General features: G+C 49.3%; 1 protein-coding gene across 2 annotated transcripts in view; it reads left to right on the top strand.

Moving 5' to 3' along the window:
- The window catches only part of VANGL1 (VANGL planar cell polarity protein 1), a 63453-nt gene extending 51899 nt beyond the window's left edge, over positions 1 to 11554 (top strand). For both annotated transcript variants that reach the window (XM_075905819.2, XM_075905815.2), the window contains exons 6-8: positions 1677 to 1809; positions 4424 to 4658; positions 6359 to 11554. In XM_075905819.2, the coding sequence (XP_075761934.1) occupies positions 1677 to 1809; positions 4424 to 4658; positions 6359 to 6619 (629 nt within the window). In that variant the 3' untranslated portion in view covers positions 6620 to 11554. The remainder of the gene's footprint in view (positions 1 to 1676; positions 1810 to 4423; positions 4659 to 6358) is intronic.
- Positions 11555 to 13364: the final 1810 nt, after the last annotated feature.

The following is a 13364-nucleotide window of genomic DNA, read 5'->3' as shown; positions in this document are numbered from 1 at the left end:
GGCACAGAAGCATGTCCTTTAGTAGAATTCCCGTGGATTTACTAAGGGGACTGTGTAGCTCCAGCCAGGACTCTTTTGGCAGTAGCACAATCTGTCTCGCATGCTCGCCGCGTGAGAGGACAGTAATGCTGTTAAGACCCCTAATTTGTTGGCAGTCATTGAGTTTGGTGTTACAGCAGCCAAGGGGGGGGGGGGGGGAAAGGTCTTGCTTAAGTTCCTATTGTACTGGCAACATGGGAGCTTTTCCAAAGGCTGTATTTTCATCACCATGCTTGATGAATCAGTATTAATAACCCCTAAACCAAACTGCAACTGCACCTTCCCTCAGCCGTACCACTACACAGTAAGGCTGTCAAATGAAATCTATAGTGTTTACTCTTGAGAAGCTGTTTGTTTGAATTCCTAGACTTTCCACCATTACACATCAAATTGATTTCTTGGAAACTACGTTCTTTTGAAGAAAAAACAGCTCTTACTGTGTAAGCAGAGCATTCCTGGGCCTGTCTACCCTGCAGAATTGATCATGCTTAAACACTGCCTGTTTAATGGCGTTGACTGGCTCTTAAAATGTAGTTACAGTCAGAAAAGTGGCTGTTAAAACCATGTGCATTTGGGGGGTTGTTTTATAGGCCTCTTCCTCTGACTCCAGATCTACTGTGCTCTGTATGAGCATCAAATAACGCTTTCCCTTGACTAATAGCACTGCAAGTAGGGATGTGAATGTTTAACTGGTTAACCATTGGGGGCTGGAGCAGCTCCCCACCTGCTGTGGCTTGCTCCGTGGGTCCGTCCCGCAGGGGGCCCGCCACAGGCAGGGGCTGATCCAGTTAACCAATTACATGGGATTTTACATTCCTAACTACAAGCTGCATGTGGGATCCCAGAACTACCTGAGCTGTTCCTGCATTTTAAAGCATCACTCGTAAACAAGTGATGGATACTTAGCTGATATGGATGTGCAATGTAGGGAAGATTTTAGCTCCCTTTCCTAGAGCTGGGAGGGTTCTGCTGAGAGGGATAAAAGCTCTTGAGAAAGATGTAACTTCCAGCCCCGCAGTATGTCACCCCGACTTACATCCTGCAGTCACTTCTCTGACAGCAGCCATGCTTTTGAAAGTGTCTGTCTTTTGTCTAAAGATGATGCCACTGCCCAGACATGGCAGCATAGCTCTGTATTTTCCTGTGCGTGGCTGTTGTCTCCATGTCTCTTGATGTTCTTCTTTTCTGTCTGTCTCCTTCCCTCACCCCCTTCCAACTCCTCGTGTGCTCTCTCATTGTCTTGTTGCTGAAATGTGATGTGTTCCAGCTGCCCTTGTGGCCAAACTGAAAATGTATATAGCGGATGGTAAGTAACATCCTTAGCACTCTGTCTGTGTAGTCAGTCTCTGTAACTGTTTGGCTGCTTCGTCCCTTCTGAATTCTCCCTCCCATCTCTGCTGGCTGTGGCATTTGGAGTGGATAGGAAATACTCCCTCCATATGCACACTTCCCCATGGGGGAGTATCTGCAGGGACTGATAAGGTCTAGGGAGGGTTTTTGCCTCCCCCAGAGCCTTGGGGAGGAACAGCCCCACTTGGCCCACGAATTGCCCGTGACAGGTGCACTTGGATTTTGAAACTTTTAGCTCCCGCTCGGTAACGGTAAAGTCTTCCTCATACATCTATTTCCCTTTGAAGGCCCAGGTAACAATGCTGCCAGCCAGTCTCGGGCCATGATCGCTGCCGCTGCCCGGCGCAGAGACTCCAGTCACAACGAGCTTTACTATGAAGAAGCAGACCATGATCGCAGAGTTAAAAAGCGCCGTGCAAGGTAATGCTGTCTCCTTTGCGTTGCAACTGTTCGCCTGCCACACTCGGTTTGGATCTGGTCTCTAACCAAATCCAAACACCTCAGGAGGCCCGAGAGAAAAGAGGGGAATTGGGCTGAGAGACTTTCGTTTAAGAGACTGAGTGTTTGATATAAATAAAGGATATTAATAAGTATAGGATCAAGCAGACATCCAGCGGCAGCAACGGCGCTCTGACAGAAAGCGCTTAGGGAAGTACATAAGCAAAGAACATGTGTCAGTGTTCCACATCAGCTAACAGAATGTGACGGATTAGGGGAGGGTCTAGTGCTTGACATCCATAATAGCTCCGTGCATGAAATCCCATTATATCCTCAAGTAACCCAAGGGCTGTATCCATAGCACTGTCAGTGCCTCCAGGTCGCCACAGGGAGGAATTTCCCCTCCTTCACAAGTAGGCGAGTGAAGCATTTGATGTGGCAATAGAACAATTTCGCTTAAACACTGTAGTCCTACGGCCCATCTGAACCAGTCTGGTAGAGAGCGGGGAGGGGAGGTGTGATCCCAGAATAGCTAGATGTTTTTGCTGGAATGGTCCTCTGTGGAAACTAGTTCAGCCTGCTGATTACGGGGTGTGACCGGCCTTCGGCATTAACAGCCAAATGAAGCTAACCTGGGTCGGCAGCTCCTCCGAGCTATTGTTTCAGGCAGGCCACCTGCTGTAGACTGAGTCCCTGAGCTGAGTCGCAGATGGGAGGTTTCCATCGTAACCAGGGGGATTAAACAAGTTGTCCTGACTGACAGTTTAGAGTCAGCAGTTAAGTGCTAGGACAGTGTCTGTCTCCATGCTGGCTCTGCCTGGCCCCCTAGTCAGGCTTTTCCCCAGTCTCTCAGTAGAGCCTGTGTCTCTGGGCTTGCACAGACTTCCTTCTATGTCATCTAGCAACTTGGGTCTTTTTCAACGTGCCCAGCTGGAGCAGCTGCTGGCTCAAAGACAAACTGTCATTTAGCGGAAGGCACAGCCTGCTGGCATGTACGTGGGGAATCTCACTACAAACATCAAAACCTCACTACACAGCTGTGGAGGCCTCCTGCTGTTCCCTGCACGTATCTGTCGGCAGCTTCCTGTATCTCTGGCTCGTCTCTGCTACTTCTGTCTTCATACGCGTGATCAGGCTGACAGTCCTGCTGCTCCTCGCTTTCATAGCTAACGGGTTTATCGGCAGAGCATTGAAGACAAGTCGTTATTAGTGACTTAGTCCCAGTCACTTCATCCAGTGCGAGGATTCTGTAGCCCGACAGTTGTCCTTTCACTGCACGACTCTCTTTTTGCTTGTTAAGCTTTTGAACATTCTCTGGCATCTGTGTTGCTTTGCTCCAGTGTGGTCTGAGTTTGTTTGCACAGCTGTGCTGAAACAAGGATGGCTGCATAGGATGCGTTCTTGGCTGCAAGTGTTCTGAGGTAGGAGAGGGAACCCAGCCCTTCCTGGATGGAGGGCCCCCGTGGGCAACCTGCCAGGAACCTGAGGCCTGCACCCCAGCTTGTATAAAAGGGACTAGAAAGCAAATCTTGAACACAGATAGATGTGTGGAGATTATGGGTCCCAATGTGACATATGCTCAGTCCAGTACTCTCACACCCCTGGACTCAATATGGGTACGTCTACACTTGCAGGCTAAAATCGAATTAAGCTATGCGACCTTGGCTACGTTAATTGCGTAGCTGAAGTCAAAGTAGCTTAACTGGGCTTTAGGGGCTGTCTACACTCTTCCTTCAACTTCCCTTCCTCCTCGTGATATGAGGGTTACAGAAGTCTGAGTAAGAAGTCCATTATTTCAAAATAACGGGCTTGGCTGTGTAGATGTGCACTCTGATATTTCGAAATAAGCGTGCAGTGTAGACATAGCCTGTAAGGGTACGTCTAAACTACATGGCTCCGTTGACGGAGCCATGTAGATTAGTTTACACGAAAAAGGGAAATGAAGCTGCGATTTAAATAATTGCTGCTTCATTTAAATCAAAATGGCCGCCGTGCTGTGCCGATCAGCTGATTGTCGGCACAGCGCGGCAGTCTAGACGGGGATCTGCTGACCCCAGAATCCTTAGTCGGCAGATCCTGTAAGCCTCGTTTCATGAGGCATAAAGGATCTGCCGACTGGGGTCTGCAGATCCCCATCTAGACTGCTGCGCTGTGCCGACAATCAGCTGATCGGCACAGCGCGGCGGCCATTTTTATGTAAATGAAGCGGCGATTATTTAAATCGCAGCTTCATTTCCCTTTGCCGTCCTGCCTAATCTACATGGCTCTGTCAATGGACACACCCTAAGAACAGCTGTGGGCCAAAGTTGCAACTGGAGGTAGGACTGTCTCGGGACCTGATTGCAAGATTGGGGCCAAGGACTTTTGGGTTTTAATGGTGGCTTTTTGTTCAAGAAAAAAAAAAACCTCCAGTTCACCTCTCCATGTTTCCCCTTTCTTCTCTGTAGAAGGGGCTAAATGACTTGTTTGACTGTTCCTAGCTCTACCACTGGGACATGAGTCCAGATCCCTTAACGTCCAAGCGGTCTGCGCCTGCACCACGGAAGTGTCCTTCCCCCCGGTGGTGACTCTGGCTTGCCCTTGTCTTTGTTTTCAGGCTTGTGGTCGCAGTGGAAGAGGCTTTCACTCATATTAAACGTCTGCAGGCAGAGGAACAGCAGAAGGCTCCGGGTGAAGTAATGGACCCCCGCGAGGCAGCCCAGGCCATTTTCCCATCCATGGCAAGGGCTCTGCAGAAATACCTCCGCACCACCCGGCAGCAGCACTACCACAGCATGGAGAGCATCCTGCAGCACCTGTCCTTCTGCATCACCAACAACATGACGCCCAAGGTAACATTGCCTTCCGCACGACAGCCAGAGCGCTGATGGGCAGGGGTGGAGGGTGTAGGAGTAAATGGGGCACAGACAGAGAGTACTGAGGTTTGAGGGCTGCTGTTGAAGATGCAGTGGGAATGTTCGGATGCGTCTACACGGCAGGGCTTAACTCAAAATAAGCTATGCAAATTGAGCTACATCAATGGCGTATCTTATTTCGAAATTGGGAGCATCTACACGGCATTTATTTCGAAATAGCGCCCTCTTCCTCTGACTTCCCTTACTCCTCATACAATGAGGGTTATAGGAGTCAGAGTAAGAAGGACTCCAGCTTGACTGTTTTGACATTATTTTGAAATAACTGCCTGCTGTGTACACATGGACTAAGTTATTTCGGAATAGTGTTGCAGTGTAGACGTACCCTCTCAGTCCTTTGCTTGTAACTTGGGTTTAAGTCTTAAAATGAACTCGGACCCCACCGCCGCTGTTCCCATCTGCCTTTCAAGCTGTGATCTCGATTCTTATCAAGTTCAGTGGGGTCAGACCTGGCTGAACCTTGGTTTAGAGCTCTCCAAGGAAAGCACAGGTGGCTGCAGGGAGCAGAGCTCGGAACTGAGAGCTGTAGCTCTGTGCCCTCGCGTGGTGGGAGGAGCGGAGCGGAGGAGATGCTGCGCTTCTGGAGAAATAACTCCGTCAGGGATGCTGATCTTTGGATTGGGTTTCTAACCAAGGAGCTGTGGTTGCTGAAGACCCCATGGTGTTTTGTGTGTGTGCATGGATAGGAGGGTCCATCTTCATGTCCTGGCCAAAACCCCAGTTCGCATCACTGCATTCTGCCTCCTTAATGATTGTGCTTCACTTCCTGCCCTGAGCTCCTGCGCAATTGTTAAATGGCTGCCAGGGGCTTTATTTGAGGGCTGGGGGAAGTGAGCCTTGTAAGTGGCTTGGTACTTCACATAGAGTCCATTCTGGGATAAAGGCCCCTATCTTACCTGGAACCAGTAACCATCTGTGACCGTAGCAGAGACGCTGTGGGCAGGATGGGCGTGTAGCCCGGCTTTCAGAGGGGGTCTCTTATGACCTTCTACCAGCATTTGAATCCCTGTGAGCACTTGGTCTTAGATGTGTTGAAGCAGAACTTGCCCCCTGAGTTTGCTCCGGGGACTTCAAAATACAGTGATATCAAGTAAACCGCTTCAAGCGAGGATTGTTCTGCCAGGTGTTTGAGTAAAGTCTGCCAAGGACTGAGTGGGTCATGGAGACAGAAATCTCCTTCCACCTGGAGAGGGGATTTCTTCAGGTTGAGGATGGACCAATGAGGAGGGAAATCGTGCCTTGCTCCTTGCCCACGCGGCTTCTTTCTGGAGAGAGATGCCTCTGCCCACCCGGAATGACAGACCTTTCACCCATGCTGCATTGGTGTTCAAAAGGCAATGCTGAAATTGCCAAGTTGGAGTCATAATTTTGTGAACGGCCTGGGATGGTGATAAAGAAAATCTCTAGCTGCTGGCCACTTATCCAGTGTTTGGGGGAGGAACTGGCAGGAGGAGAGGAAGACTAACTAAGAGGGCTGGCTGAAACAATTTACTGCAGGGAATACCTCCGTCTGCAAGGTTACACCATGAGGTTGAATGGAAGTGTCAAGGCAGACTTGAGTCATGGGGGGTGGAGTTTCCCGGCACCAGTTCAGTCTCATTCTCTCTTTCTCTGTCTAGGCATTCCTGGAGCGTTACCTCAATCCAGGTCCAACCCTCCAATATGACCGAGAGCGCTGGTTCGCCAAGCAGTGGACGCTGGTCAGTGAAGAAGCGGTCACGAGTGGATTAAGGGATGGTGTCGTTTTTGTTCTCAAGTGCTTGGACTTCAGCCTTGTAATTAATGTGAAGAAAATCCCCTTCATCAAACTCTCGGAAGAGTTCATAGACCCCAAATCTCACAAATTTGTCCTTCGCTTGCAGTCTGAGACTTCGGTTTAGGGCGTTGGGGCAGTGCTCTCTCCGTTTTGTGCTTTTTGGGTTTTGTTTCCCCAATGCTGACTGAAACTGGCAGATGACAGACCAGTAATATTTGACCATCTGCACTTTATTTGGAAGGAGGGTGGGATGGGGTGAGGGGAGGGGAAGTGGGTTGGGATCTTTCTCTAGAAAGAAATATCTGAAAAGGTGACTTGGCAACTTGGTTGAGTTAGCTCAGACAGAATGGTCCTTGTTTTCCAGACACATTGTAGACTGTGTGAACTAACACGGCCTTTCTATTTGCTTTGGAACCCGGCCTTACAGTGATCCGTGTGCGTGCGGCTCCTTTACTCCGTCCAGACCTGGCCTCTGCATCCTGCGCATATAGATTTCCATGGGGACGCAGCCTTCTTTCACGTGTAGAAGCCTGCATGTGAGGGCGAATTTACAGCTCCCCTCTGCTCAGAATGGAAAGGGTGGTGGGTGGGGAGAGACTTGACAGTTGTTTGTAAACTAGGCTGCCTTGGGGTTGGAGAGCCCTTCTCCCTCAGGGCTGCTCTTCTCCCACAGCACTGCACCTGTCTAAGCCACAGGGCAGCAGGGGTGGGTTCCGCCATCTGGTTCCTTCAGTCTCTTCAGTTGCTTGTGCTGCTGCTCGTTGTATGGGCCTGGCTCATTTGGCAGCTGTTTAAATTGTTGCCAGTTGTCTTAATGAGACGTCAGGGGATTTTGTGTGACACTACTCCTTGTCACCCCCTTGATCTCCGATCCCTGCCCCACTAATCTGACTGTCCCACGTGCTCTCTCCTTTCTGTCCCCCTGGCAGCTTTCTGAACGCGTCTCTCTAGCAACGGCACCACTGGGGTCAGTCGTGTTATCGCCTCTTCCCCACCCCGAGCGCTCGCGATATATTTGCACAGTTACAGCACGGCTGGGTAAACATTCCCCTGAAGGTGGGTGTGGAGTTTACCTAACCCTGGCAGCCTAGTCCTGAACGAAGGGTGAATGTGCAGGAGTGGCAGTATCCTACTCTAGGAGGGCTTCAAGTGCATCTCGAAGGAAGGGGGGACAATTAGTCCCTGTCCCCACCTGACCCACAGAGTGAGTGAGTAGAGGAAGGGCAGACCTTGGCTGACACATGTAGTTGGGTGCCACAGTTCCTTAAGACAATATACACAAATGCACTGCAGTATGTACCTTCCATCGTACCCCCGGAGCTGAGAGAGACCATACAGTGGTGATATGTTGTTGTAGCTTTGTTTTTTTAAATTTCTTGACCGTTTGCATGGTATTGCTCACCAAGCTAGCCTGGAATTTGTCTGTTCTTGGTGGAGGGGCACTTAGCTCTCTAGAGCACTTACTTTGTAAGGTGCTTTTTTCTGTCAGTGCGGTTTTGTTCTTAAGATTTTTAAATAGGTTTAAGGTTTTTAAAGCTGGGCGTAAACAACCTCTGAGTCTGAACCCACAGCCCACGCTCTGAATTCACAAAGTCTTTGGACCCAGGTCTCCTCTCTACAGCCAGCTTCTGCTTCTGTCCTGAGCTAAACCAAAACCCCAGGCTCAGGCGACCACCACACTCCGGGGAAGTTTGGATCCCGATCTGGAGTGGGATTTCATGGCTTGGGCCTCTTGCAAAGTGAATGTCTTCGTTCTGCTTGTCTGGCTTCATTACAGACAGATGTTTAGCACACCAAGGCAAGGTGCTTCAACATGTGCGTCACTTTGAGCCGGTCCCATTGAAGTCTATGCTGAACCAAGGCCTAAAGTGGTGATTTTCAAGCTTGGGCCTATCTGTGCTCTGCCAGGCCCGTCCTGCTGGTGTTGGATATCTTCTATGGGCTTTATAAGGACTGTACCCCGTTTGTATTTATGCATCACTAATGATAAAGAAGCCAAATTACATGGGGGGAAGTTGGCAGGATATGGAGGGAGATGAGTCTATGACAGCAGCAATCAAATACCGGCCCATGGGTCGGATCCATTTTGCCTGGGTTAGTCCCTGGTAGGCCTCCGGTGCTGTATTTACCTGCCCCCCCCCCCCTCGCTGGTACGGTACTTGTAGCTCCCATTGGCCGCAGATCGCCCTTCCCAGCCAAAGGGAGCTGTGGCAAGTGGTGTCCCAGTCTGCACTGCTTCCTGCAGCTCCCATTGGCCAAGAACAGCAATCCACAGCCAACAGGAACTGCAAGTACCCGTATCTGTAGAGACACAGGTAAATACAGCAGCGTCGGCCCATCAGAGGCTAACCCTGGCAAACCGCCATCATCTTATTGCCTACCTTTGGTCTGTGGGCAGATCTCTTCTCCCTCCTGCAAGCAATCTTTGTACAATCCCCCTGCCTTAGAGTATGCATGGCTCTTTGTCAGGCTTTCTGAGCAGTCTCTGGTGGCTTTCTAACAGTCATGGCCGTTGCGGTATTTTAATTTTAAAAACCATTTTGGTTTTGTACCATTTTTTAAAAAATATTGTGTGACGCTTCATAGCAAGTGTGTTCCTTTAACTTCTGGAAAACATGTGTGACTGGGCAGGAGACTCCATCAGATTCTGGGGCAGGGACTTTGGTGGAAATTGGATAAAGCATGGATCAGGGCTGAAGTGACTGTCTGAATTCAGGCTCAGTTGGCTCAGACATGTGAATTTAGAACAAAAGCACCTGATAAGAATTTCCTCGTGATCCTTGTCCTTCCACCTCAGCCCTGGAAGTTGTTGGATAGTCACCTTGCTCGGGAAACTTGTCTTTCTGTTTTTAAATGCATGTAAGGCTTTAACACAAAACCAAATAGAAGCCAAGTGTATTCACAGCTGCTACGTAAGCTACATGCTGCAGTTCAAAGGGCCACTCACTATTCCTGTCTGCCACTGAACGAGATGCTGTCAGCATAAACCTACTTTACCTGAGAGGGCTACACCTGAAAGAAAAGGTCACTTAATCTTTGCCATTTTCCTTTTTGCACTTCCCTGAGGTTGGAAGGAAAGAGGGCATAGTGGTTGGTCCGGGGGACTGGGAGCCTGGACTTATTCCTTGCTTTGCCCTGGAATCACTGTGAGACTTAGGCAGATTACTTCACTTCCTTGGGCCTTTATTTCCCCATTTGTAAAGAGTGGGGGACCATGATGCTTTCTACCTCACGGGGCGGTAGTGTTAGGCTAAACTTCACCTTTGTAACATAACTTGAGATTTGCTGACAACGTGCAAACTCGCTTCTGACAAGAACCTGAACGGTGAAACGGAAGCAGCTGGTTTCCCTTGCCGTGGATAGATGGTGGGTGAGAATCAGGTATGGGGGACGGCCTGGTAGCGTTGGCATTCCAGCCCAGTCCTTGCTTTGTCCACGGAAAATGCAGTGCAGTGAAGGCTCTGCGTGGTTTACTCTGAAGGGGGCTGTTTTATGCCATTCCCCTTCCTCTCTTTTACTGGGAAGTTATCAAATGAATGGAAACCTACTTTAAAGTGATTGAGTCCCAATCTTTGACTGTAAGCTAAGTGACTGAGGAGATTTCTATTGAACAATGTTGAATGAAGTCTGTGTACCGCTGAGCCTTTCCTTAAGGAACTTGCTCGCCGGTTGCTCACAGGAGAGTGATCTCCTGGCTCCCTGTTGTTTTCCCTGCTCCCCACTCTGTAGCTTGGGCTGCCGAAGACTTTATTTCATATCTTGGCCCTTGGTCGAATACTAATGCCTGGGAGCGGGAGGGGTCTAACAGGGCACCTCCCAAGTAGGTGCAAACAAAGCTGCTGGTCCAGTTTGAGGTCCATGGAGATTTGTTGAGGCTTCCAGAAAAGACGAGGCTTTTCTGCAGCAGCGTGGTATGTGTAGGGTGGAGTGAATGGACAGTGAAAACGTTGGGGAGCCTGGCCACTTATAGGCGCAAAAGGGTAGATGCTCGTCGCCTGGTTCTTGCTAGTCCCATAACACAGGGCCATGGCATGGCAAAAGGCAGTATGAACTGAGCAGCCCACAACCATAGCTGCGGCCCTGCTGTTTTCTCACCGCTGCCTGTGGGTTCAACATGCCACCTCTGTGCTCTGCAGGGCGAGGAAGGAATAGAAGTGGAATACACCTAGAGCAAGGCACTTGCTGGCAGCGCTCCCCCCTTCGAGGGGTAAGTGGAGCAGATATGCTCCCCAGCCATCCCTTGCTGCCAGGGCGACAGGGTGTTGGTTGCCAGCAAACACCCTCAATCCATGGCAGGAAAGGGTGGTAGTGGAAGAATTGGTGGCTGCTGGTAATCCCACTCCCCTTGAGGGCAGGGGTGCTTGAGGAGAATAGAGGCCGCAAGCAGAGCGAAAGGGTGGCGTGGCACGGCCCTGGCAGAGCAGCGTCTGAGCGAGCGTGCGCCTGCATAGCAGCCTCTGGTCCTCCATAGCAGAGGAATAACGAAAGCCATTTGTGTCTTTGGATAGGGGGGCAGTGGAGAGGAACGTAAACCAGCTTTCAGCTCCTCTGCCCATGGCTACTCCTGTCCTCTTCCCCGCCGCCCTCTGCTGGGCTGACCGCCCCTGCTGTCTCATTTGCCAAGAACACACCCTCTCCCTCCTTGGTTACCACAGCCTCTACTCCCATCTCCCTGCTCTCAGGCCAAGAGCTTGGGGAAGAACTAGCAGCAGGCTGGATGGGTACCATGGGGAGCACAGGCTGGAGCTCATGATGAGGCCAGGATCCCATCCTAATCCCACTCTTGCCTCCCAGCTACAGGAAACACTTCTAATCCCTCCGTCCCTGCCTCCATGGACTCCACCAAAACCCCCTATCAAATCACAGCACTCCCTAGTTTCTTAAAAAACTGGCAACTCCCTTTAGCCCCGGGGACTGCTTTAAAGTCTTGTTGGTGCGAATTTATTTCAACAGTTAACAAAAAAGAAGCCTGAAAAAACTTTTTACCTTGCTTTGTATGAAGACTTATTCAAGCCATCCCACTCAAAAAGCCAGCAAATCTGTGCTACCTCCTTTTTTTTGTTTAAAAAAAACAACCCTGAGCGTGGATCTTTGGGGAGAACTATATTCTGGCTCCAGACTTTTGTCTTCAAAAGTTTTCAATCCACGCCACAATAGAAGTTTAGATTAATAGGAAATGAATGTGCAGATGCCTGTTGCTTTTGCATATTCAGCTTGTATGTGTGTGCTGTCCCATTGTAGGCGTGTACTTTATTCCTGCTTGAAGCCGGAGTGGATGTTCAGTAATGCCCATTAAGACTGAATGGCAAGAGAAGCATTCTTGGGACTGAGGCATAAAAATACTTCTATAAGGGGATTGGGGGGGGGGGGGCAGGTAATTGGATGGGTACACAAATCCTTCACCTCCCATTTTGCTAGCTCAGACTCCATGGAAGATGATGACCAAAAGTTACTATCTGACAAGTGTTCCGTAACCTGTGTGACTTCAGTGTTGATCTGTTCGGTTCCTCTTGGGCCAGGTCTCTACAACACCATGACTGCCACTAATATTAACTGGCCCCCTTCTTGGAGAGGCCTCAGAGGCAGGATTTTTACCCCATGTGGCAGGGCAGTGTGTTGTGTGTTGTGCCTCTGCCGCTTGTGCCTGTCCTGTGCATTGAGGACCTAATTCTCCTGGACTGTTGATTTGGCACCTTTCACCAGCACTAACTAATTCACTCGGGAGCCACACATCAGTTCATTTTGCTGTGGTTCACTGCCTGCACGGAGACCTATCTGTGAAGGATTCTTACACTCCTCTGTGCCTGTACCTTGTAATGACTACAGCGTTATTGTGTACGGGGGACAGGATCTCCTGACTCCCACACACTTCTTTTGATCACTGTGTAATGTACAGCCTGATACCTTTTTCTACACAAACTGCATATAGTAAGGTGGGTTTTGTTGCGCTTTTCTAATGAATAGACACTAACCAACTTCTCGCTGCACATGTGACTTGAACTGCAGTGATACATGGTCTGAAATAAATTCTGAAATTGGTTTTTGTTTTGGCTTTTTTCCCAGTTGTGAACTTGAGTAGCAAATTCCTGGTGTCTGTGATGTTAATGCACTATGTGTCTAGCAGAGTGAATTGTTCTGTTCCAAGCTGGGTTCTCTTAAGTTATAGCTGGACGGTTTTGTTTTTGAACTGAAATATAAAAACCATTTTACATTTTGCATATTTTGTACAGTAAAATTCTGAAAAATAAACTGAAACCAGAAACTCTGTGTGCCTGTTCTTCCTTTGGTTATTTCAGTCTGAGAAATGGCTCTTCCTCGGAGTGTTCTTTACACCTCCAGAGAGGTGACTGTAAATGAGTGCCATAGTCTTTTGAGGCTAAGTCTCTAATCACTCTCATTACTGAATTCTAGGCCTCTTCAGTCTGTCATGCCATGATAGGAGATGTGCTTATTTATTGTACTTGAACAATGAGACTGTAGGTGGTTGTGCGGCATGCCTTAAAATTTAAATTGCGGGAGGAAATATTGGACGAGAGGCTAGTGTTTATTGGCAGCAGGGAAAAGGAGTTGGAATCCAGCAGGTAAAACCACCTGCTCTCTTGTTTTCTTCCATCTCAGGTTCCCCAGCACACAGCCAAATCATGGAGCCCTTCTGCGAACTATTGGGACGCCTAATTGGAATCTGACATCCACAAAAGTCTGACATTAAATGGGGGAGGGGGAGCCAGGGACAGTTAGAGCAGCAGTTCTCTGGCCATGCATTTGGTGTCTGAAGAGTACTGGCCCCGTTATATTCAAACAGGCCTAGCTCTCGAGCCCTTTTTCAGCAATAAAGGAAAAAGCCATTGTTACCACAGCTCTGGTTGCAA

The sequence above is a fragment of the Pelodiscus sinensis genome, chromosome 1 (assembly GCF_052426305.1).
Source record: "Pelodiscus sinensis isolate ZL-2025 chromosome 1, ASM5242630v1, whole genome shotgun sequence".
Classification (NCBI taxonomy): Eukaryota; Metazoa; Chordata; order Testudines; family Trionychidae; genus Pelodiscus; species Pelodiscus sinensis.
The sequence above is the reverse complement of the archived record's forward strand: the minus strand, read 5'-3'. Positions and strand labels throughout refer to the sequence as shown.